The sequence below is a fragment of the Rhineura floridana genome, chromosome 13, assembly GCF_030035675.1.
Source record: "Rhineura floridana isolate rRhiFlo1 chromosome 13, rRhiFlo1.hap2, whole genome shotgun sequence".
In the NCBI taxonomy this organism is placed as follows: domain Eukaryota; kingdom Metazoa; phylum Chordata; class Lepidosauria; order Squamata; family Rhineuridae; genus Rhineura; species Rhineura floridana.
In genome coordinates this window covers 27675602-27697776 of record NC_084492.1, presented here as the reverse complement: position 1 = coordinate 27697776, position 22175 = coordinate 27675602, and the positions used below count along the sequence as shown (strand labels likewise).

Genomic DNA, 22175 nt, shown 5'->3' with positions numbered 1-22175 from the left:
GCCTATTTTGAGTAGAAAGACTCAAAACATATTTTCAGATCTCTGTATAATTTCAGTAACCTTATTCCTTAAAAATTTTCTTGCTTTCTGAAGCTACTCTTAGAGGGTTTTTTCATGGACTTCCACTTTTTTGTGATTGATGCCTTAACTGCTATAATCATATTGCTTACAATATTTTGTTTTCTCAACTTAACTCCTGATATCAGTGGTAAATCTATTTTGACATTTAAGAATTAAGTATCCGGTAACATTTCAGATGTACAGAAAAATATGATCAGAATAAACTTTCCACCTACAATCCGCAAAAGCCTGTGTTCCACCTTAAGAGCAAATAACTGCCACGTTTTGACTTCATTTTATTGAAATCAACATGTGTGAGTTCCACGTATGTCCATTTGAAGCACCTCTGGAAAGTCCAAGAAGACAGACGATGTGAGAGAACTGAGTAGGATATTGAAGAGTAAAGTGTCTTTGGAAGAAACCTCAGCATAAGTAGAGTCCTGCTGGATGAGACTATCTAGTCCAACATCTTGTTATCCTTACTGGCCAAAAGGGGGGCATGAGGGCAGCAGTCCACTCCTCATGTTCTCCAACAACTGATATTCAGAGGCATGCTGTCTCTGATCCTGAAGGTAGCGTATAACCTTCATGACTAATAGCAAGTGATAGCCTTATTGCCCGTTACATGTCTGAATGCACAAACACTATTTGTGAGTGGGGGGCAGAAGTGCACATGCAGGATCCACCTCCACTGCCCCTATGTGTGTGGCCCTAGGATAACAAGATGTTGGACTGGGTGCTCAGTCCTCGACCTTCCTTGTGTTGTGCTGCAGGACCTGTAGGAGGCTGTTATTCATGTTTGAACGTGAGTAGAACACTTTGTGCCAAAGGGTCTGAACAAACCTTAAGTCAGTGGCGATCACCAGATTGTATGGAAAGGAATTCCATAGTTTAACTTAGTGCTGTGTGAAGAAGTACTTCCTTTTGTCCTGAATTTTCCAGCATTCAGCTTCATTGGATGGCCCTGGGTTGGGTTATGAGCAAGAGAGAAAAACACCTCTGTCCATTTTCTCCACAACATGCACCATTTTATACACCTCTAACATAGCCCCCCCCCTCACTTTTTCCTAAGCTAAATACCCCCAAACATAAAATTTCCTTGTGAGAGAGCTATTCCAGTTCCCTGATCATTTTGGTTACCATTTTCTACACACAGTCATTGGAAAAGCTTTTTACATGACCCAAAATAGATCAGAACAGGAAATAGGAGCACAATTTTGCAGCTAGCCGGACACCGAGAAACGGGGAGACCTGAAGAAGGAAATGGCACTTAAGGCTCTGTTGCCTAAAAGGAGTGGGGTGATTTTCCTGGTCATTAGCTAGTTGCTGGGAGCCCTCAGCCCCCATTAAACTGTGTAAAGTGCTCTTTAGCAATTTGTAACAAGACCTGAAGATGCCAGTCAGAGATGTGCTTCCAGCCCCTTGAATCCTCACCATGCTCTACTTGAGCTCCAGTTTGCTTGCAAGACAATCAACATGTTAGCTGTTGTCCATTTTCTTATTATTTAATGATCGAAATTCCTCAAATGGTTTAACCAGTGAGGGGTATAGCCATGCGGACCTGGAGTTGTTTCCTCCATGTGTTGTTGCTGTATAGTGCTATAGTCAGTACTATCTGTGGCATTTTGTGTATGGAAATTGCCCTCCTTTATTGACTAGAGTGTACAGTGTATATCTCCAGACAGCTGGCACCCTCCTCCCTTCCCTTGGTACAGTATTTGAGTTAAGGCCAGACTCTGGAATTATGTTGGTACAAGTTCCTCAGTTTAGACTAGGCTCATTCCTCCTTTGGTGTCTGTAAAATCTCAGTGGAGTTTCCTTCTCCTCCTATCTCAGTTTTTTTTAAAAACCCTGGGTGTGTCTATATAAAGACCTTTTAGGGGAAGGTCCTCAGTTCGGTGGCAGAGCACATGCTTTGCATGCAAAATGTCCAGGGTTCCGTTCTTGGCATCCAAGCAGGGCTGGGAAAGATTCCTGCATGAAGCTAGAGAGTGCTGCCAAGCAGCGTACAGATGATGTTGAGCTAGGTAGACCAGTAGTCTGATTTGGTATGTCAGATTCCTTTGTTCTAAAATACCAGTCATCTAGTTAATCCAGTAAAGTACCAACATTCTTAAAGTTAAAAGGGAAGCTCTAAGTGACATTTAAATATTTGGCTACAGTTAGATGGTTCAAGACCATAGTTTTGACTCTGGTTAGCAGCCTGTCAAGTTTGCTGCTACAAGTTTGACTTGCTCTCTCGGATTTTGCTCCATATTAATCCTGCTGTGCGGGAAGGACAGTAATTGAACTCTGTCAGCGGCTTTTGGAGACAATTTAATCGCTGGGGGAAGGCGGGGGGGGGGTGAGCTGGCGGTCGTTTGCATCCCGCCTCCAGAGCGTCCTCTAAGCGAGCTGTGGACAGGCCGGTCCGTTTGTGGCGGTTGTAGCGGGGTTGGGGGAAGGGCCCAACCCTTCTCCCGGCGTTTCCTTTGCTGCGCTAAGCAGTCTCTGCTTTGATGGATGCTTGCGTTAGCTGGTTGCCTGCGGAGTCCGAGTGATCATGTGAGTCTGATCTGCCCGCCCAGTCGCCTTTCCTCCTTGGGCCGAGGCGGGACACCGCCTCCTCGCTCTCTCTGGCGTTAGGAGCTGGAGTAGAGCTAGCTCCGGTTTCTTTTCGACGACCAAAGGCTTTGCCACACGAGGCACAGCACTGAATTGGGAGTTGCGACTTCTCCTTTTGGATTTGCCTGCGCGCTTCCCTCTTGGGCTTGAGCGCACTTGTCTCCAGTTGAGACTCGCGGGGGCTCCGGAGATCTCGCAAGAACAAGAGGTGGCGTGGTGGTGGAAATTCGGGTGCCCATTTTAGGGAGGTTTCCTAATCAAAAGCGGATCTAACTGGTGATAGGCCAGATCTTCAGCTTCTTTTCCCTCGCACTTCTTGCACTTTGGATTACTTCGGAAACTTTACTTAAAGCAACGCCCTTCCCTTGTTCAGGGCGCTGCTGGCCTCGCCTGGATTTGTGCCCCCTTCTGGGTATTGTTTTCGCGCCGGCTTTGGCGTTTCCAGGAGGTGCCTCTGTTGTGGATTGTTTTTGTTTCTATGGAGAAACGCAATGAGCTGCTCTACTCCTCATGACGGGGAAATCCGCCTTCAGTTTTTTATATGCATGGAAAGGAGTCCTCGATACATGCCTGCCAGGAAATAAAACCAGCAAAAGAAAAGGTAGCAATTCTTAAACCAGCATTTTTAAGCGCTGCGCCTCAGAGGTTTGTCAGAGTCTGCAGTTGCTTGGAATTTCTCGAGGGGCCAATTTTCTTTGCGTTTCCGATACCCTGCCAAACCTTTAGGTCGTTTTTCAGTTGATGAGTATGGTAGCTGACCTTGCAATCTTACATAACTTTTTGGAATAAGTTTTTTGCCCATGTTTTATTTCTCTTTACCATTTGCTACATGTTTGGAATGTAATGTCGTCCCCCCAAAAAACCCCAAGCAGCCAGCCACCCACCACCGGGTGTCCATAAGTTAATCCATGCAGGTGCTTGCACTCCTTGTATTACCAAGCACACATTACCATCCTGGAATTTATTATAAAGCTGATGCTCTGATTTGGATTTGAAGCTCTGACTCTGAATGCATTTTGCATCTTGAACCCCTACCAAGTATTGATGCAGCTTTAAAATGCTTCTGTTTACTTAGCATGATAAAAATATTTTGGAGGGGGGAAAGGTAGGGAGATTTTAGTTTCTTTGTCTACTGCCTGAATTTTTGTTAGTGCCAAGGCACAATAGATTCTTCATTTCAGGCATTCTTTTTGCACAACAGAATTTTGGAGTGAGTGGGAAGGAACAAGATAGCTGGGCTTCTCATGTTCTTTTTGATTCTGGCCAGCGTTTTTGTACTGTGAGTATCAGGACATGAAATGTTGGTGCAGTCAGAGAACACATGCACTTAAAATATGAATGTTTGAGAGTGTTTATGAATTGGGCAGGATCTGACCAGCCATGATGGTGAGACAGGACACTTACCCACACCCTGTAGGTTGTGTTTTGATGAGGTTTGCAAAACCTTCTTGAGAGTTGTGACTCACTAGACATCCTGGATTTTCTTTGTTGCACAGAGAGCAACTTTCAACCCCAGCACCCTGAATAACAGGCTGTTGCATATATGTCCAGTTGATATTGATCCGTGTTGCTCCTGAATGTTTGCATAAAGGTTTCTGTGGGTGAAAATGACCTTGGTTGTATCTCCATCTTTTGATTTGTTAGTGTGAACACTGGTAATTTTTACTTTGTCTTGGGAATTAATATAGCAGAATAATGAATATGGCTTAAAAGATAAAGACATAATGAACATCAGCTTGAATCTATTTTTCCCCTCTTGCACTGTTTCTCCTGTATTTATAAAGCAGATGGTGACTAAGTAAAATAAGTTTAATTTTACTTATTTGAACCCAAGCCCACAGCTGGTACCTTGTCATGAGTCAGGGCTATACTTGTTCCAAGCTGGTGCTGATGGCATGCATAAAATAAAAATAGTTATTCTACTTTTTTCTTTTGAAAACAACAACCTAGTGCACTTGTTGTAGAATAGCAGGGAGGGGGAATGAACTTCACAGATAGCTACAAAAAAGTATAACTACTTCCTTCAGCATCTGGTTGTGTTCCCTTGGTGACATCAGGACTAGCTACTTCTCTTCAGGAGCATCTTTATACATAGTTCTATTGCCGTTTAATTACTCCTTCCCTCTCCCAAATTTTCTTGTAGTTGCTCAGTACTTCACACCATAAAAATGTTGTGGCTACTCTGCAAGCTCTTGTAATGCAAAAGGAGGTAAGAAAGTATCTACACTTGGAAAAGTCAAGACTATTTGGGTATTGGGCAGTAGCTTAAACTTGCAACTGCTATGGTCCCTTTAATTCTGGACTCACAGGGATGATTACAACTAAATCAGAAATAACACCAAATTATCTACAGTGAACCCTACAGTGATGGGACTAACTCTGGCAGTCAACCAATAATAAGCTACTCTTGTGACCACAGCTCTAGTTAAACAATAGGTAAAGTTAATATCTTTTCGGGCCATTAAGTGGGTTTAAAAAAAATAAAATCAAGCTTTTTGATCTTGAGAAGTGATCACTTAGGCATAGGTATTCCAAGAAGAAACTGTAGAAGGTGGATTAAGTTCCAATGTGCTAGGACATAATTGTTGGTTATCTGGTGGTAAGAGAACAAAGAAGACACTTGGACAAGCTCTATTGATTGAATTGCAGTACATTTGGTAGTGCTTAAAGAGATAATTTGAAGCTTAAGTTTCAAGGTTCTATTTTTTTAAAAAAAATATGACAAAGCTTGTAATTGAGTTTTCTTCAGGGCTTACAGACCTCTTATAATACACGTAAGAAGGGAAGAGAAATATTCTTATATTAACTAAGATAGAGATTAAGTTTACAAAGCACACTTTGTAATGTCAGTAGAGTTTAAATTGGACCTTGCCTAGTGACCAGAGAATTATGGTGTTGACCTCAGTCTTCACTGAACAAGGCCCCATATCTTCCAGCAAAACCGTGCCAAAAATGAGAGATGGGACAATATTCAGAGTAACTGCAAACAAAAGCTTGTAAACTTTGTGTACTAATATATGCAATATAACACACAGACACACATATATACATGTGTGTACTGTTCTGCTAAGGGCCACCCAGATGCCACACTCTGAACTGACATACAGTGAACTCTGATTATTTTCTGAGGATTGTTGTTGTTATGTGCCTACAAGTCGATTACGACTTTTGGTGACCCTATGAATCAGCAACCTCCAATAGCACCTGTCATGAACCATCTGATTCAGGTTGGTTAATGTGGAGGGAGGTGGTCCTGGGCTGCATAAGGGTTTATAGGTCAAAACCAGAACTTTAAATTGAGCCTGGAAACAAATTGGTAGTCAGTGCAGTTGTGCCAAAATTGGTGTGTTATGCTCAGACCATCTTGCAATTCTGTACTGGCTGCCGTTTCTGAACTGTCTTCAAAGCCAGCCTCATGTATAATGCATTACAGTAATCTAATCTAGAGGTCACCAGAATGTGAACAACAGAGGTTGAGCTATCCTTGTCCGCATAGGGGAAAGCAGAAACTGATGGAAGATGCTTTGCATCACTGTGGCCACTTATGCCTCAAACAACATTAATAGATCTAGACGTACCCCAAGTTACGCATTTGCGCCTTCAGAGGGAGTGTATCCCCATCCAGAGTAATCCAAGCATCTCCCATGCAGTCTAAAAACAGTCTGTCAGTATAAGCAGCGTCTGAATCCTTGTTAGATGCTGGAATTGTGGTCATGTTAAAACATTGTGGGAATTAGTCCACACTAAACTAGTTGTTTTCTCACACCTTCAAAAAGTAAAAGTTTTTGTATAACTGAAGGTTCTGATAGGGCCAATTGAATAGTTGGGACAGCTTGCTGTTTATTGGTGGATGTAAACAAGTAGTTAGAAAGAAACAAAAGGTAGAAGAGAGTATGAATGGGAAGGATACTCCAGTGGTTGTGACCTGCAAGGTGTGTACCATGTTTGTTTTCTTGTCTGAGAACAACATGGTGTACATGTGCAACAAGTGCAAGCTTTTGGCACTGTTGGAAGAAAAAGTGAGAGGCCTGGCCACACTGAGGACTATAAGAGAATTCGTAGACAGAACGCTGGAACAACAGCAGCAAAGAGAAGTGGAGATGGAAGAGCTAGAGCATGTGGTAGCAGAAGAGAAGACTGCTTTAGAGAGGAACAGTGAAGTGGAGGAAACTCCATGGGAAAGGGTGACAGGAACAGAAGAGCTAGAAGACACCCTTCACCAGTGGAACTATGGAACCACTTTCAATCACTCGAGGATGAGACTGGAGGAAAGCCTGTGGTGGAAGAATTACAGGAGATCCCGTGCGACAATGAGCAAGAGGCTGAAGCTCAATCAAGCAGGGGCAATGAAACCACGCCCCACAAGAAGAGAAGAGTACTAGTAGTGGGAGACTCCCTACTTTGTGGGATCAAAACCCAAGTATGCAGAGAAGATTCATGGACTTGCCAGGTATGCTGTCTACCAGGAGGACGGATTAGAGACGTGACGGAAGGGTTGCCATCACTCATCAAGCCCACCGACAGGTATCCCTTTCTCCTCATCCATGTGGTAACAAATGATACTGCCAAACGGAGCTATGAAGAAATCACATCAGACTTTGAAGCTTTGGCAAGGAAACTTAAGGTCTTTGGGGCCCAGATAGTTTTTTCATCCATCCTTCCAGTACTTAGGAGTAGAAAGGGAAAGAAAAATACTCTGTGTGAATGAATGGCTACGAAAGTGGTGCCGACGTGAGAGATTTGGATTCTGGGACCATGGGCTATGCTTCCTGGAAGATGGACTGCTGGCAAGTGATGGGTTGCATCTCACAAGAACTGGGAAGGATATGTTTGGCCACAGCATGGAGAAGTTCATCAGGAGGTCTTTACACTGAATCCTAAGGGGGAGGGAGACGTAAACTTGGTGGTAACGACTGATGAAGGCTTGTGCACACTAACAGGAACAGAGAGATCGGCTGTAATAGGTCCCAGTAACAGTCCTCAGAAAAATGTAGTAAGGAAGTCAAGCCATAAATCACATGGTCTTCGATGTCTGTATACTAATGCGCGGAGCATGGGAAATAAGCAGGACGAACTTGAACTCTTAATACAGGAGGGTAATTACGACTTGATAGGTATAACTGAAACTTGGTGGGATGACTCCCATGACCGGAATACAGCAGTTGAAGGATATAACTTGTTCAAAAAGAACAGAATGAATAAAAAGGTAGATGGAGTCACACTATATGTTAAAAATATATATCACTGCACAGAAATACAGGAAGATGAGCTTGGTAGCTCCACCGAGAGAATCTGGATTAAAATTAATGTGGCAAGTAATAAAAGGGATGTGGTGCTTGGAGTCTACTACCGACCACCCAATCAAGGAGAAGACGAGAATGTAACTTTTGAAAAGCAAACTGCCAATGTTTCAAGGAGGCATGATGTAGTAGTAATGGGGGACTTCAATTATCCCGATATCTGTTGGGAGACAAATTCTGCCAAACACGGCCCCTCCAAGAAATTTCTGACTTGTGTTGGAGATGACTTTCTCCTACAGAAAGTGGAGGAAGCAACCAGAAGATCAGCTATCCTGGACTTGATTCTAAGCAATAGAGATGATTTGGTGGATGAAGTGGCAGATATGGGAACTCTGGGGGAAAGTGACCACACCATACTTGAATTCTTGTTTTTAACAGAAGCAAAAGCAAAGAGTAGCCATACATGCACCTTGGACTTCAGGAAAAGCTGGTTTTAATAAACAGAAAACAATTGTAAGTACGGTTCCATGGCAAGCGACCCTAATGAGAAAAGGAGTATGAGATGGGTGGGAGTTTCTAAAAAAGGAAATTCTAAAAGCGCAATGACAAGCAATTCCAACAAGGAAAAAAAGGGAAAACAGCAGAAGAAGCCAATGTGGCTTCACAAAAAAGAGATGACCTGAAAACAAAAAAGGACACATACAGGAAGTAGAAAGAGGTTAGCGAGGGATGCTAAATGCAACAAAAAAGCTTTCTTCAGGTACTTTCATAGGAAAAGACTGAGAAAAGAAATGGGGGCACTGCTACTGAATGAGGATGGCAAAATGCTAACAGATGACAAAGAAAAGGCAGAAGTGCTCAGTTCCTACTTTGGCTCAGTCTTCTCCCAAAAAAGGGTCTACGACCCTCCCAGGAAACATGAAGTAGAAGGGGCAGGATTAAACTGCATTCTAGAGTATTGAAGGAACTGGCTGAAGAACTCTCAGAACCGCTGTCTATTACCTTTGTGAAACCGTGGAGGACTGGTGAAGTGCCGGATGACTGGAGGAGGGCTAATGTTGTCCCTGTCTTCAAAAAGGGGAAAAAGGAGGATCCAGGGAACTACAGACCAGTCAGTTTAACATAAATCTCTGGAAAAACTCTGGAGCAGATTATAAAGCAGTCAATCTGTAAGCATCTTGAAAACAATGCAGTGATTACTAGGAGCCAACATGGATTTATGAAGAACAAATCCTGCCAAACTAATCTTACCTCATTTTTTGATCAGGCAACCTCCCTTGTAGACTGTGAGAATGCTGTGGACATAATATATCTCTACTTCAGCAAAACGTTTGACAAAGTGTCCCATGATACTCTGATTAGCAAACTAGCTTAAATGTAGGCTGGATGGAACAACTATCAGGTGGATCCACAGTTGGCTCCAGAATCGTACTCAGAGTGCTTATCAATGGTTCCTTCTCAAACTGGGCGGAAGTAACGAGTGGGGTACCACAAGGCTTGGTCCTGGGCCCAGTGCTCTTCAACATTTTTATTAACGACTTGGATGAGGAGGTACAGAGCATGCTTATCAAATTTGCAGATGATACAAAATTGGGGGGGCACAGCTAATACTGTGGAAGACAAACAAAATTCACAGGGGCCTTGATAGGCTGGAGCATTGGGCTGAAAACAACAAAATGCAATTCAACAGGGATAAATGCAAAGTTCTACACTTAGGAAAAAGAAACTAAATGCACAGTTATAAGATGGGGAATACGTTGCTCACCAATATGATATGTGAGAAGGATCTTGGAATTGTCTTTGATCACAAGCTGAATATGAGCCGACAGTGTGATGTGGCCGCAAAAAAGGCAAATGCTATATTAGGCTACATTAACAGAAGTATAGTTTTCCAAATTCTGTGAAGTATTAATTACCCCCTATTCAGCACTGGTTAGGCCTCATCTTGAATACTGTGTCCAGTTCTGGTCTCCACGTTTCAAGAAGGATGCAGACAAACGAACAGGTTCAGAGGAGGGCAATAAGGATGATCAGGGTACTGGAAACCAAGCCCTATGAGGAGTGACTGAAAGCACTGGGCATGTTTAGCCTGGAGAAGAGAAGACTGAGGGGAGATATGATGGCACTCTTCAAGTATATGAAAGGTTGTCACACAGAGGAGGGCTGGGATCTCTTCTCGATCGTCCCAGAGTGTAGGACACGGAATAATGGGCTCAAGTTGCAGGAAGCCAGATTTTGACTGGACATCAGGAAAAACTTCCTGTTAGAGCCATATGACAATGGAACCAATTACCTAGAGAGGTAGTGGGGCTCTCTGACACTGGAGGCATTCAAGAGGCAGCTGGACAGCCAAATAAAATCCTTTGATTTGGATTCCTGCATTGAGCAGGGGGTTGGACTTGATGGCCTTATGGGCTCCTTCCAACTCTACTATTCTATGATTCTGTGTATTTATTGCATTGCAGATTCATTTGATAACAGGTTTATTATTTATTTATTATTTGATTTATATCCCGTCCTTCCTCCCAGCAGGAGCCCAGGGCAGCAAACGAGGTTGAGGAAATATGGATACTTCTAAATAGTTGTTCAGGGTTGATTGTGCAAGTTCTAATGTGTACTGAATTGTGTGAGGTAGTTGAGCTTGCCTGTTCTGGTGTTCAACTTTTAGGGATGATTGTAATGATAGTTACAGGGTGCCAAAATAAATGTGTGATTCTTCCTACATTAGATTGTCTACGAGTGTGGGTTGTCACATGATTTAAAGATTTTGAGCTGTTTGGCCATAGATTTTAATCTGTTGATTAAATCTATATACAAATAAATGATGCTGAGGTGTATACACATCACAGCAAGCACCTTCCCATGTGAGAAAGGAGGAATTCCTCTTCCAAGATGATGCCTGCTATCCCTACTTTTGTAAGCATTTGTATCTGTGCCTATATGCATGTATGCTCAGAAGTAAGTTCCATTATGTTTAGTGGGAATTGTTTACTCCCTAGTGTTTTTAGATGCAGCCTTGGATTCTTGAAAGAATCTGCTGCACACTTATCCATACCAAATAGACTTAAAAACTTGCAGTTCTAATTTTAAGTTCACTAAAACTGTATCATACGCTTCTTGGTTACAGGTGAGCCTTTTAGCAGATTACTGAGGTTAGTTATAGTCTCTTAGGTATTTAATAGTGTTGCAACAACATACACACATACATACACAAAGTAGCCAGATGGCAAAGGAGATACTTTGTGAAAATACTTTGACTAATATGAAAAACCAAATGTCAGCCATTACATTGCTTGATGTGTGAATAGTACAAAATATTGATGTTTTGCTCCACTTGTTTTATCAAGATATTGGTGTCCTATCTTTTTGTTATGCATAGTATGTGTTAACACATACATGAGGGCTTCTGTCATTCTTTTTCCTTGTGATGCAACTGCTTAGCTTAGTGATTTTTGCACTGCATTAGCAAAATGGCTAATGACTGCCAAGAGTGTATTGAGCAAGTGTTTTGAATGTATCAAGCAGCAGATTTCCTGAGCAGCATAAAAAACTACCCTAGATAAGCCCTTGTGTTTATCAGTTGCTCTGATTTTGAGATGGGAGAAAGCATCACCTCATCTCTGAAATCACTAGCAGCTGACCATTGTCACATGCTTCAGGGTTTCTCTATGTGGGGTAAAAATATGCAGTAAAACAAGCCAATTTTGATCAAGTCAATCTTGCGGTCACTGATTTTGCTTGCAATAATTGTGACAGAAGGATTATGGCTGCAGCTCTGTGTTTATATGCTCTCTAGGGTGTGGCTGCAATCATAGCTTTGGTGGAAACTATATGCAAAGAAGCCCTCTTGGCATTTGAGTTCAGAAGCATTTTTGTACACGGGCACTACTCACTCAAGCAGATCATGACCACTGTTTCTCCATACAAAATCACTACCTGAATTTCGGTGCTACTATGACTAGCTGCTATACAGTACTTTTTAAAATATCCCTGTTTAAACTTTGTAGCTACTTTGGCTGCAGTCCAGGCACAGTTAAACATGCTAAACTTCCATTGCTTCCAGTGAGAACTAGAAGCAAGCATAAGCATGAGCTGGGTGGTGGCTTTTATGTTTTTAATGCAGATCACATCAGGTTCTGTTTTCAGGCACTGTTAAATGTGATAACATTTTGTATTTATTGGGTTACCTAGTGAAAATTAATTTCAGGACAGACAAAAGAAAACACTTCTTCACACGACACCTAATTAATGTATAGAATTCACTGCCACAAGATGTGGCGACCACCAGCTTTTAAAAAATTGGATTAAAACTCAGTTACCCTAACCAACTTATTAGATCGTCTAATTAAGGAGCATTCCGTTTAGAAGCATCCTATCGATTTCCTCAGTAACAATTCTTGAAAAATACCTTTGGTTCAGATGCTTATTGCAGTGTATTATTTATTGATTCCAATTCAAACAAAAACCTGTTGGTCTTAGCAATACATTCTTACCACCCCAGACTCTTCTTCTTGTGCCTTCAAGTCGATTATGACTTACAGCGACCCTGTGAATCAGCCACCTCCAATAGCATCTGTCGTGAACCACCCTGTTCAGATATTGTAAGTTCAGGTCTGTGGCTTCCTTTATGGAATCAACCCATCTCTTGTTTGGCCTTCCTCTTTTTCTTCTCCCTTCTGTTTTCCCCAGCATTATTGTCTTTTCTGGTGAATCATGCCTTCTCATTATGTGTCCAAAGTATGATAACCTCAGTTTCATCATTTAGCTTCTAGTGATAGTTCTGGTTTAATTTATTTTAACACCCAATTATTTGTCTTTTTCGCAATCCATGGTATGCGCAAAGCTTTCCTGCTATACCACATTTCAAATGAGTTGATTTTTCTCTTACCCACTTTTTTCACTGTCCAACTTTCACATCCATAGACAGAGATCAGGAATACCATGGTCTCAATAATCCCGACTTTAGTGTTCAGTGATCTTTGCATTTGACCCAGACTTTTAGATGGCTTTTAAAAAGGAATGGACAATTTAATGGAGGATTTGTCTCTTTTCAGCTTTTAGCCATGATAGCTAAGTGGAACTGTTAGTCTGCTTATTAGCTTTCTAGAAGCATCTGGTTGACTGCTGTGTGAAATAGATGCTAGACTAGATGGACCTACAGGCTGTGTTGGAGTAGATCATTCTTACATTTCTTAATGTGTCATGTTCTCTCCCCCCCCCAAAAAAAAAGTACGCTTGAGGGTTTTTTATTGTAAGAAGGGGCTTTTCAAAAATGCTTATTTTGTTTTGTTTTCTTACAGAAATGAGTCGTCAAACGGCTACAGCACTTCCTACGGGTACCTCCAAGTGTACACCATCACAGAGGGTGCCTGCATTGACTGGCACCACCGCTTCCAACAATGACTTGGCTAGCCTCTTTGAATGTCCTGTGTGTTTTGACTATGTACTGCCACCAATTCTGCAGTGCCAAAGCGGCCATCTTGTTTGTAGCAACTGTCGTCCCAAGCTCACATGCTGTCCAACCTGCCGAGGCCCACTGGGTTCTATTCGTAATTTGGCTATGGAAAAGGTTGCCAACTCTGTACTGTTTCCTTGTAAATATGCCTCCTCTGGCTGTGAGATAACTTTGCCCCACACTGAAAAAGCAGACCATGAAGAGCTTTGTGAATTCAGGCCTTATTCGTGCCCATGCCCTGGTGCTTCTTGTAAATGGCAAGGCTCTCTGGATGCTGTCATGCCTCATCTCATGCACCAACATAAGTCAATAACAACGCTACAAGGAGAAGATATAGTTTTCCTTGCTACAGACATTAACCTTCCTGGTGCTGTTGACTGGGTTATGATGCAGTCTTGTTTTGGTTTTCACTTCATGTTAGTATTGGAGAAACAGGAGAAATATGATGGTCACCAGCAATTCTTTGCAATTGTGCAGCTGATAGGAACACGGAAGCAAGCTGAAAATTTTGCTTACCGACTTGAGCTAAATGGTCATAGGCGGCGATTGACTTGGGAAGCCACTCCTCGATCAATTCACGAAGGTATTGCAACTGCCATTATGAATAGTGACTGTCTAGTCTTCGACACCAGCATTGCACAGCTTTTTGCAGAGAACGGCAATTTAGGCATTAACGTAACGATTTCAATGTGTTGAAACCATGATCTGATGTTTGCAGGCCAGTGTCTAAGAACAAACAAACAACCCATTGCATTCAGTTTCATAGAAGGAAGGTAAACATCTTTGACTGCCAGATGTGAACAATTTGGTAGGGAGAGGTTAGCACATATGAAGGTAAATTAATGGGAAGGCTGTTAAAGTACAGGAAACAGTTGCATGTAATAACACTAATATATTTAAAATAAGGCAGCAGTAAACCACTGAATATATATATATATATATATATATATATTCTACCCAAAATGGGCATCCTTTTGTATTAAGAATTGATTCTATGAAATGTGTTGTAAAATAATTCTAAACTTGTTTGTAGATTGATTGTACGTTTGAAAAGGATACTGTTTTGTGTTTAATTTGTATTTTTTTCCTTTGACTGACAAGCCATGCAAGGCGGTCTGGTGTCTGGCCGCAACTTATCTCTGTTCCTTCTCCCCTTCTCCTGCGTAAGTCACTACATAGTATTGCTGCTGTTCCTGTGTAAATTTTCTGTGTATTTGCTAATTTTTATTAACTTCTAGTTTTTCATTAAATAAATGACTTCTTTCTTTTCTGTAATGCAGGTTTTTCTTCTTTTTGACTTTGAAATTAATTACAGGTGTCATCTTTTGATACTCATAATTGCTTATGGTAAAGTGTATACTTCTGTATGTCTGGTATCATTTTGGGGGGTGGTGCAATCCTGCCACTGGTTATGGAGTACAGATAAGTCTTGTGGACCTATATGGAACTTAAACCGGAGTAACTCTGCACAGGATTGAAGCCTTTTGTCTCTTTCCAGTAGTCCATTCAATGATACTGTTGTTCATTCAACTATTTTTGTGATCACAATGGTGTCTAAAGAGACAACATTGGACAAATTCCTAAAACGGCTTCTTTTAAATTGTAGATGCCATTGTATTTTGAGTTCCAACATAACTGCAGATTTGTTTGAGAATGTTCTAATTTAAAAAGTGGAAGTTCAGGCACATTTTCAAAGGAATTTAGAGACCTTTAGACATGTTGAAGTCATTCTTGTATTTATTGGTTGTGCAGTACAAGAAGGCATTGTCTATACAGTATTTGTAACTATAAATTACAGACCATTTGTTTAAATGAGGCAGTTGAAATAAGCTGTTTTTTGGTCTTTTTAAAATTCTGTCATTAAAAGAACTCCTGGCAAACTGAAAACTCTTCAAGTTATTTATTTATTTAGCCTTAATTGAATGGAAGCTTGACTGGAATGGAACATTGCTCAGAGTTTCTTATCCTTTTGTCCAAGCATGCTGCCTGTTCTTGCACAAGAGGACCAATGACAGTTCTAGGGCCTAGAAGAGCTCCTATTGCTGCTGTGGTGGTCACTCTTTGAATGCCTGTCTGCTTTATCTGACCTCGATTTGGGACATTACTGGTTGGGAGAGCTACGTCTCCTTCCCAGAAATGTAGGCCAATGTGAAATTTCTTTTGGATGTTCTTTTGTTTTATTAAGGAAATCTTTATCAAGCTCTGTTAATTTTTGTGCGGATTACACAAATGAACTCTGTGCATGTTTTCAAGATTATTCAAAGTGAAGAGAACTTGCTTGTGAAAGATTAAAGTTATGTGTAAGGCTTTTTAAAATAGCAGACAAGGTATGTTCTTTTAAAGCTCTAAAGGGGCAGGGAGAGGGATCAAGGCAAGAATGGGAATGATTCTTTCTGTTCAAGAACAGGAGTGGCACGGTGCGGAGGGAAGGGGAATCTAAGAAGTGGCAGGCTACTGGAGGCAGATAAGTGAGGCACAAAACAGCTTCATTTTACCAGGAACTGCAAGGCATGCTTCAGCACAATTCAGGTATGGAACTGGGAGGAAAGAGTTCTAATACACGGTATGAGCTGTGGATGGAACAGTAAGCCCACAGGAGTTACTAGCATGCCCCCCCCTCAAAAAAATGTTCCTGGCCTGCCACAAGCTGGCAGAGGAGGAACATAGAGCTCTGACTCTGCAGCAACCTGCTCCATTTCTGGAGGAGGGGGTTTCCTTCCTCTGGCAGCCCACTGTTTACTGCATGTAGAGGAGGGATGACGCTGTCTGTCCCTCCAACCCAATCACTTGTCTGCATGCAATTCCTCGGTTGTCTATGCCTATCAAGCAAGTAAGTGCTTAAATACAAGGCTGATCATGCCAATTTTTTTAAAGCTGCTATGATATATGTAAACAGTTGTAATCTTGAATTCAGTAGATTACAATTTGCCTTAACAGGATATTGACTGGACTACTAATGCGTTTTGACTTCAAAGCAGGCATGAAATTAGCAGCTGCATTAAGGTAAATTTGCCATTAAGTCTGTTGTTTAATGCTAGCTACAAATGTTTTACCTCCACTGTTGGAGGCAGTATGTCTCTGAATACCAGTTGCTGAGAATCACAAGTGGGGAGAGTGCTGTTGCATCCAGGTCCTGTTTACGGGCTTCCCACGGGCATCTGGTTGGTCACTGTGAGAAGAATGCTGGGCATTCAGCCTGATCCAGTGGTGATGTTCCTAAGGTGTAATGTGCATGCAAACAATCAATGTATTTGCATAAAAAAGGTTTGCAGAAATGACTTGTTTTGGCTCATTTCACTCTGAAGCTTAGTTTTGAATGTTTTCCACACTTTCCTCCTTTTATTTAAGAAAGGCATGAAGCTGAACAAGAATTATTATTATAAGATACTCCTTTGAATCAGTCCAAGGGCATGTCTCTAGGGGAATCTTGGTCATTTTGTTACAGCATAGTAACTCGCAGCTGTGGGTGATCTAAGGATTGTGAGTAGTTATTCTCTGTAGCATTGCAAATGGTTTTGGGGGGCACCTTGGACCGTATAGCGCAGTCACTTGAGCTGGTTTTAGGTGCTGAACTGTTGTACTCTATTTTATTTGCTATTTGAGTTACAAGTATTTTCAGAGTATTTAACAACCCCCATGGTAGTATTATATATGGGGGCACTTATGTTTTTATCATATTTGTATCCCATTTGCCTTCCATGATGAAACTCAAGGTGATGGACATGGAGTAGGCACTGACCAAACCTGCTTGACTTAAAAAAGTGGGCTGCATCATGTGCCTTCAAATCATGCCCTGAGGCATGATGAAGCTGTTCCAAGTTTGTTTATGCTGCTAGTGTATTTTTTGATTATCCAGCACCTTTCCACAAGGTCTCAGATAGATTTTTTAAAAGAAAGATCCATATAGCCTACTTGGAAAGCAAATCTAGCTGACATGCACAGAAATATTTTTTGAAATTCCTTTGTAAATTGTCCAAGATGAATGTCTTACAGTTTCATGAAATAAAAAGTTTTTGCTGTTGCTGTCATGCTATTTCTCGCTCCCATGCAGCTTGAAGTGATAGCCACCAGTGCAGTATCAGAGGCAGATTTCTTTACCAGGTTTTAAAAAATGGTTGTTTCAAAGAGTGAGGCATTAGTGTTGCTGCCCTTTTTTTTAAGGCTTAATGCAGTGCAATCAGATCCAGGTTGTCCTCCTGTGCCCCTTTTTATGAAGGAAATAGACTGCCTACTGATCCTACTGTATTCAGTAAAGCTTACTTCCTAGTAATGGTGTGTGTAGGGTTGAAAACGTCATGTTCAGAAAGTCAAACAAGTGAGAGAACAAAAGAGATAAACAACTCTCAGATCCTTTGTTCATACACTACACTTAACATCCTGGCTTTTGATGTGCAAGTCAGACCGGTTTGAATCTCCTTTGCTGCTTTTACTTGCTGGGCTAAATTCAGGAATGGAGTATGGAAATGAAATATTAGCATGAGGGTGTGAGGTTTCGTAGGAGCTTATGTTGGTATGACATGTAATAAGAGAGTGAAAAGAAGCAGGTTAGTCCAGAGCAGTGATTTTGTTCTGCAGAACAGTGCTGAGGGCAGTGCCTATGTCCCATCCTTGGATGCCCTCAGCTCATGTATTCATGCAATAATAGGAGGGAAAGTGTTGCCTTTTTTTTTCTTTGTTTGGTCCTTGCAGAGCACTGATTGCCAGTCACTTGGATACAACTAGGCTGTCTTTTTAAAAAAGGAAGTGTTTACTTGGTTGCTTACTATTCTTGAGCCCCCTACAATCACTGCCTGCACACACCTTGGAAGAACAGAGTGGAAACAGTACTATGGCATCTCAGCCTGATGGAACAGAATTTCAGCTCATCTCCATTAGCCAGTGAGGAAGAGGTAGATGTGTGTGTGTTTGTTTGTTCTTCCATTTTGGAATAGTATTTTGGAGCAGCTTCCCTAGTTGAACATATGGAGTTTATTTGGGGGGGCATGGCCCGTTGAAATCTTCCTTGGCTGAAATCCCCCCCCCCGGGCTATCTTTTGAATTTACATGTTTGCAGGCCAACTGCTTCTTAGCAGCCAAGCTAGGGTCAGGGTCAGGCTGAGGCGGAAGAGACAACAAAACATTCTCTAGCCATATAACCAGCCATCTACCTATTCATTGGGGAACACTTTCCTTCTGGTTCAGGTTCACTTTACTGTGCCTTCGACTTGGCATAGATGGGAAGGGTAGTGTCTCGGCTGTTCCCATCAACTTATGTTGAATCGTGGTCCAATGATGTGGAAGAAGAGCTTACCAAGCTGTTTTAAAAGGGAAGTTTATTCCCCCTCCCAGATCTGTTACATTTCCTGCCTTGGCCAGTCACTTCCTATTATGGAACTTCAAGCGGTGTAGCTTCCCATTCCAGGAGAGGCAAGGGTGCAGGCAGGATTTTCTCATCAAGTGCCTCCACACTGGCTAGCAGGAGGACAAAAGGTTGTGTTGCTCAGGAGTGTGGGTCAGAGGACACGAGTTCCCACAAAGCTTTCTCTGCCAGAGTGGAGGAGGGAGAAGATTAGCTGTGGAATCTCTGTTTGAACTAAGGAAGAGTCTCCACGGACAAACACAAATCAAGCAGGATTCAAGAATAATAAAACTAAACAGAAAACAAGGGGCAGAGGAAACACCAGGAACAACATTTATATCCCACAGGGAATGTAATATTCTGTGACCCTGCCTGAGGACAAAATGCAACTAGGAAGATTAAAAATTCCTCCCCCTGTTAGGGCTTGAGTTCTCAGTTTGGAAAAAAAATATTTACGAAGAGGATGGCCTTCACCTATAACAGTGGTTCCCAAGTAGCATTCCCCGTGGACCACTTGAAAATTGCTGAGGGTCTTGGGGGACTACCTAATGATTTTTCTGTCTGTTGTAGCAGTTGAAATGCACTGTGGTAGATGCTGTATAATTTTTATTTGCATTTTTACAAACAAGCTGCAGACAACCTGAATGAAGCTTGCAGACCACTTTGGGAATCCCTGACCTATATGAACCTTCTCCTGAGCATCATTATCTCGAGCCATCTCTCCGTTTAAACTGGACTTGTTTGAAAAGTATGAGAGACGCCTTTTCTGCAGTGGCAGCTTCGGTATTGAATTTCTTCCACTGGGAACCTCTGTAAGCTCCCTCTCTCTGTTCTTTTAACTCTAAAAGACCTTTCATATTGTTTGTACTGGCTCCTTTTTACATTTCTAGCTGTGCTGTTTCTAATATTTGTATTTTGTTTGTTTTTTTACTGTGTTTGCATTTGCAGGCCACTTTGTCAGGATATTTTCAAAACGGCATGGTATAAATCCATAAATAATAATAAATCAGTCTCTCTAATAGTGAACTCCGGTAATGATTGCTGACAGTATTGGAGCTAAAAAGGGGCTGCTGAGAAACATGAGGGTAGCATTTGCAGAGGTACACCCCCCCCAAAAGGGTAGCCCACCAACAAAATCCAGCGTGATGATAATGGAGTATGATCAGTAGCCATAAAACATTGATTGTCAGCTGGAAAAGAAAATGAGGTTATGAGTGGGGACTTGCTTGAGTACGAAACATCTTTAAGTATTTAAAGCATGGCTGTCCAGAATCTTGAACAAAGCACGCTTGTTAGAAGGTGAGGATGCACTGTGTAAGAACATAAGGACAGCCTTGTTGGATCAGACCAAAAGGCCTATAAGTCCAGCATCCTTACAGTCATCACCAGATACCTATGGGAAGCCTGCAAGGAGGACTGGAGTTTCTCAGCATACTGCCTCTGACAGTGGAAGTAGAATATCATAGCTTGCCTTGTCCCTTCACCAACCAGATAACTGTGCTCATCAGGAAAAGTCCTCCTAAATGTCCCAGTTAATCTCTATGTGAACTAAGGCTTTCTTTAGCATCATGGTACCAGTACTTGTAACCCTTCCTATTGAAATTAGACAGGCACCTACTATTTCAATATTTTGTTGTCTGTTGAAAATGTTTCACCAACCATTTTTAGAGAATTTGATTCAGTTTAGGTCATTTTTTCTATATCTTACAATTTTATGATGATTTAATTTTACTGCACACCACAATGTTGATTTGGTGGTTTATAAATATTCTTATCAATCAAATAAATGAGCAAGTTAAAAAGTACAGATCCCGATACCGATTCAAGGAGGACTCCACCTTTTACGTCTTTCCATTAGAACTGTCCATTTATTCCTTCTTTTTGTTTCTTGTTTCTTAACAAATTACTGATCCATACTTACTTAGAGTAGGCCAATTGAAAGTAATGGACATGGCTAATTTAGGTTCATTAATTTCAATGGGTCTACTCTTGAGTTGGATACAATCCTATGTATACAAGTTGACTGGACCACCTCTGTATGTTTGTTGATACTTTCAGAGTAAAAGGTTAGTGAGCGAAGATTTACTAAGAGTTCTAAAATATCCATTGTTTTGTTTGCAGGACTCAATTGCATTATAATATGAAGAAATTACTCATTCTAAGTGGTGGAAATCTATTAAGTGAAACCCATAGTGAGAATTGCTGCACTGGAATAATTAATTATTTTGAGTTGGCTTCATGATAAATCTGCAGCCTGATCTTATGTGTGTCTGCAGAAGCAAGTCTCACAGCATTCAGTGGGGCTTACTTCCAAGTAAATGCAAAGGAATGCAGCCTTAGTGAAAATTTTCAAGTGGCTTTGAAAACATTTTAAAAGAATAGTACTAAATATATGAGCCAAATTTTAGGCTTCCCTGTAGGTGGGGGTGAGGGTGGAGATTCCAAAAGCTTATTTTGAGAGTGAACAAAAGTAAATTGCAGTTGACCTGCTTAAATACATATACTTTGCAACTTGGAGCATCTTTCCATAAGTATCAGTGTACAGACAAAATAGTGGGCGTGTCAAACATTGTTTAGGCAAACTGCCTCCACTAGTATCGCTTGCAATCTTACATTGGTTAAATTTTATGATGATCACACCTCCTGGTGTGATGAGGCTACGACTTTAGAAGCCCTGTACTATTCGTGACCAGAATAGACTTGTCTGGTTGGTGTGGGGGAAGATGGGGGCAGGGCAGGAACAGCTGAAAGAGCAATAAATAAAAGGTAGTGGAAAATGATCCATAGAGCATACTGAGTATCTGAAATTCATGCCTAGTCTCGCATGTTGGTAAAACAAAATTCCACTAAACACTAATTACACCTGTAACTTCATAAACAAGTAATACAAAGTAGTGCTACTTCTATATTCAGTTGTTACTCAGATAAAGGTACCTGCAGCCAGAGAGGGGGTTGCTGCAAAGCTGTTTGTCCTTTCATGCATTGACTGGTAGGAAAGACTGCCCCTTCCGTACCTGCTGTATGGTTTTGTAGGTTAGTCATGTACAGTGCTGTGCATAGAGTCCTCATTAGCCAAACTTGCACCTGCATAATGAACCCTGTGAAGGATGCAGCTCTCTCATATGTCCAACCTACATTCCCTAGAGCAGGGCCAGTCCTATCTTGAATGTATCATATGACATCTAATCACTGCTTTTTATTCATGCCATGTTACACTTATGGGCAGTTACTAGAACCTCTTATATAAAACAGAATGCTGCAAGCGTGTGTAGAACTTACAGCTGTATAACCTTTAAAGTTACTTAAAAGTAACTAACACAGAGGTCAATGGGTGTGCCTCTGTGTGAAACAGGGTTCTTTCAAACAACCCAGGGGCGGAGAACCTGTGGCCCTCCAGATGGTGTAGGGCTCCAGCCATCAAGGTCAGGGATCCTGGGAGTTGTAGTCCAGCAACTTCTGGAGCACAGGGTCCCCAGCC

The 22175-nt window shown here is 41.5% G+C and overlaps 2 protein-coding genes across 5 annotated transcripts in view; one reads left to right on the top strand and one right to left on the bottom strand.

Annotated features, from left to right (window-relative positions):
- The window catches only part of SIAH1 (siah E3 ubiquitin protein ligase 1), a 25442-nt gene extending 10196 nt beyond the window's left edge, over positions 1–15246 (top strand). For 3 of the 4 annotated variants that reach the window (XM_061594494.1, XM_061594493.1, XM_061594495.1), the window contains one exon: positions 13205–15246. In XM_061594494.1, the coding sequence (XP_061450478.1) occupies positions 13207–14055 (849 nt within the window). In that variant the 5' untranslated portion in view covers positions 13205–13206 and the 3' untranslated portion in view covers positions 14056–15246. Of the gene's footprint in view, positions 1–2634; positions 3266–13204 lie in introns of those variants that run through there. The other variant, XM_061594492.1, reaches the window with a different exon arrangement.
- The window catches only part of LONP2 (lon peptidase 2, peroxisomal), a 71364-nt gene continuing 64348 nt past the window's right edge, over positions 15160–22175 (bottom strand). The window contains exon 16 of the mRNA XM_061594491.1: positions 15160–22175. The gene's annotated coding sequence lies outside the window, so the exon portion shown is untranslated.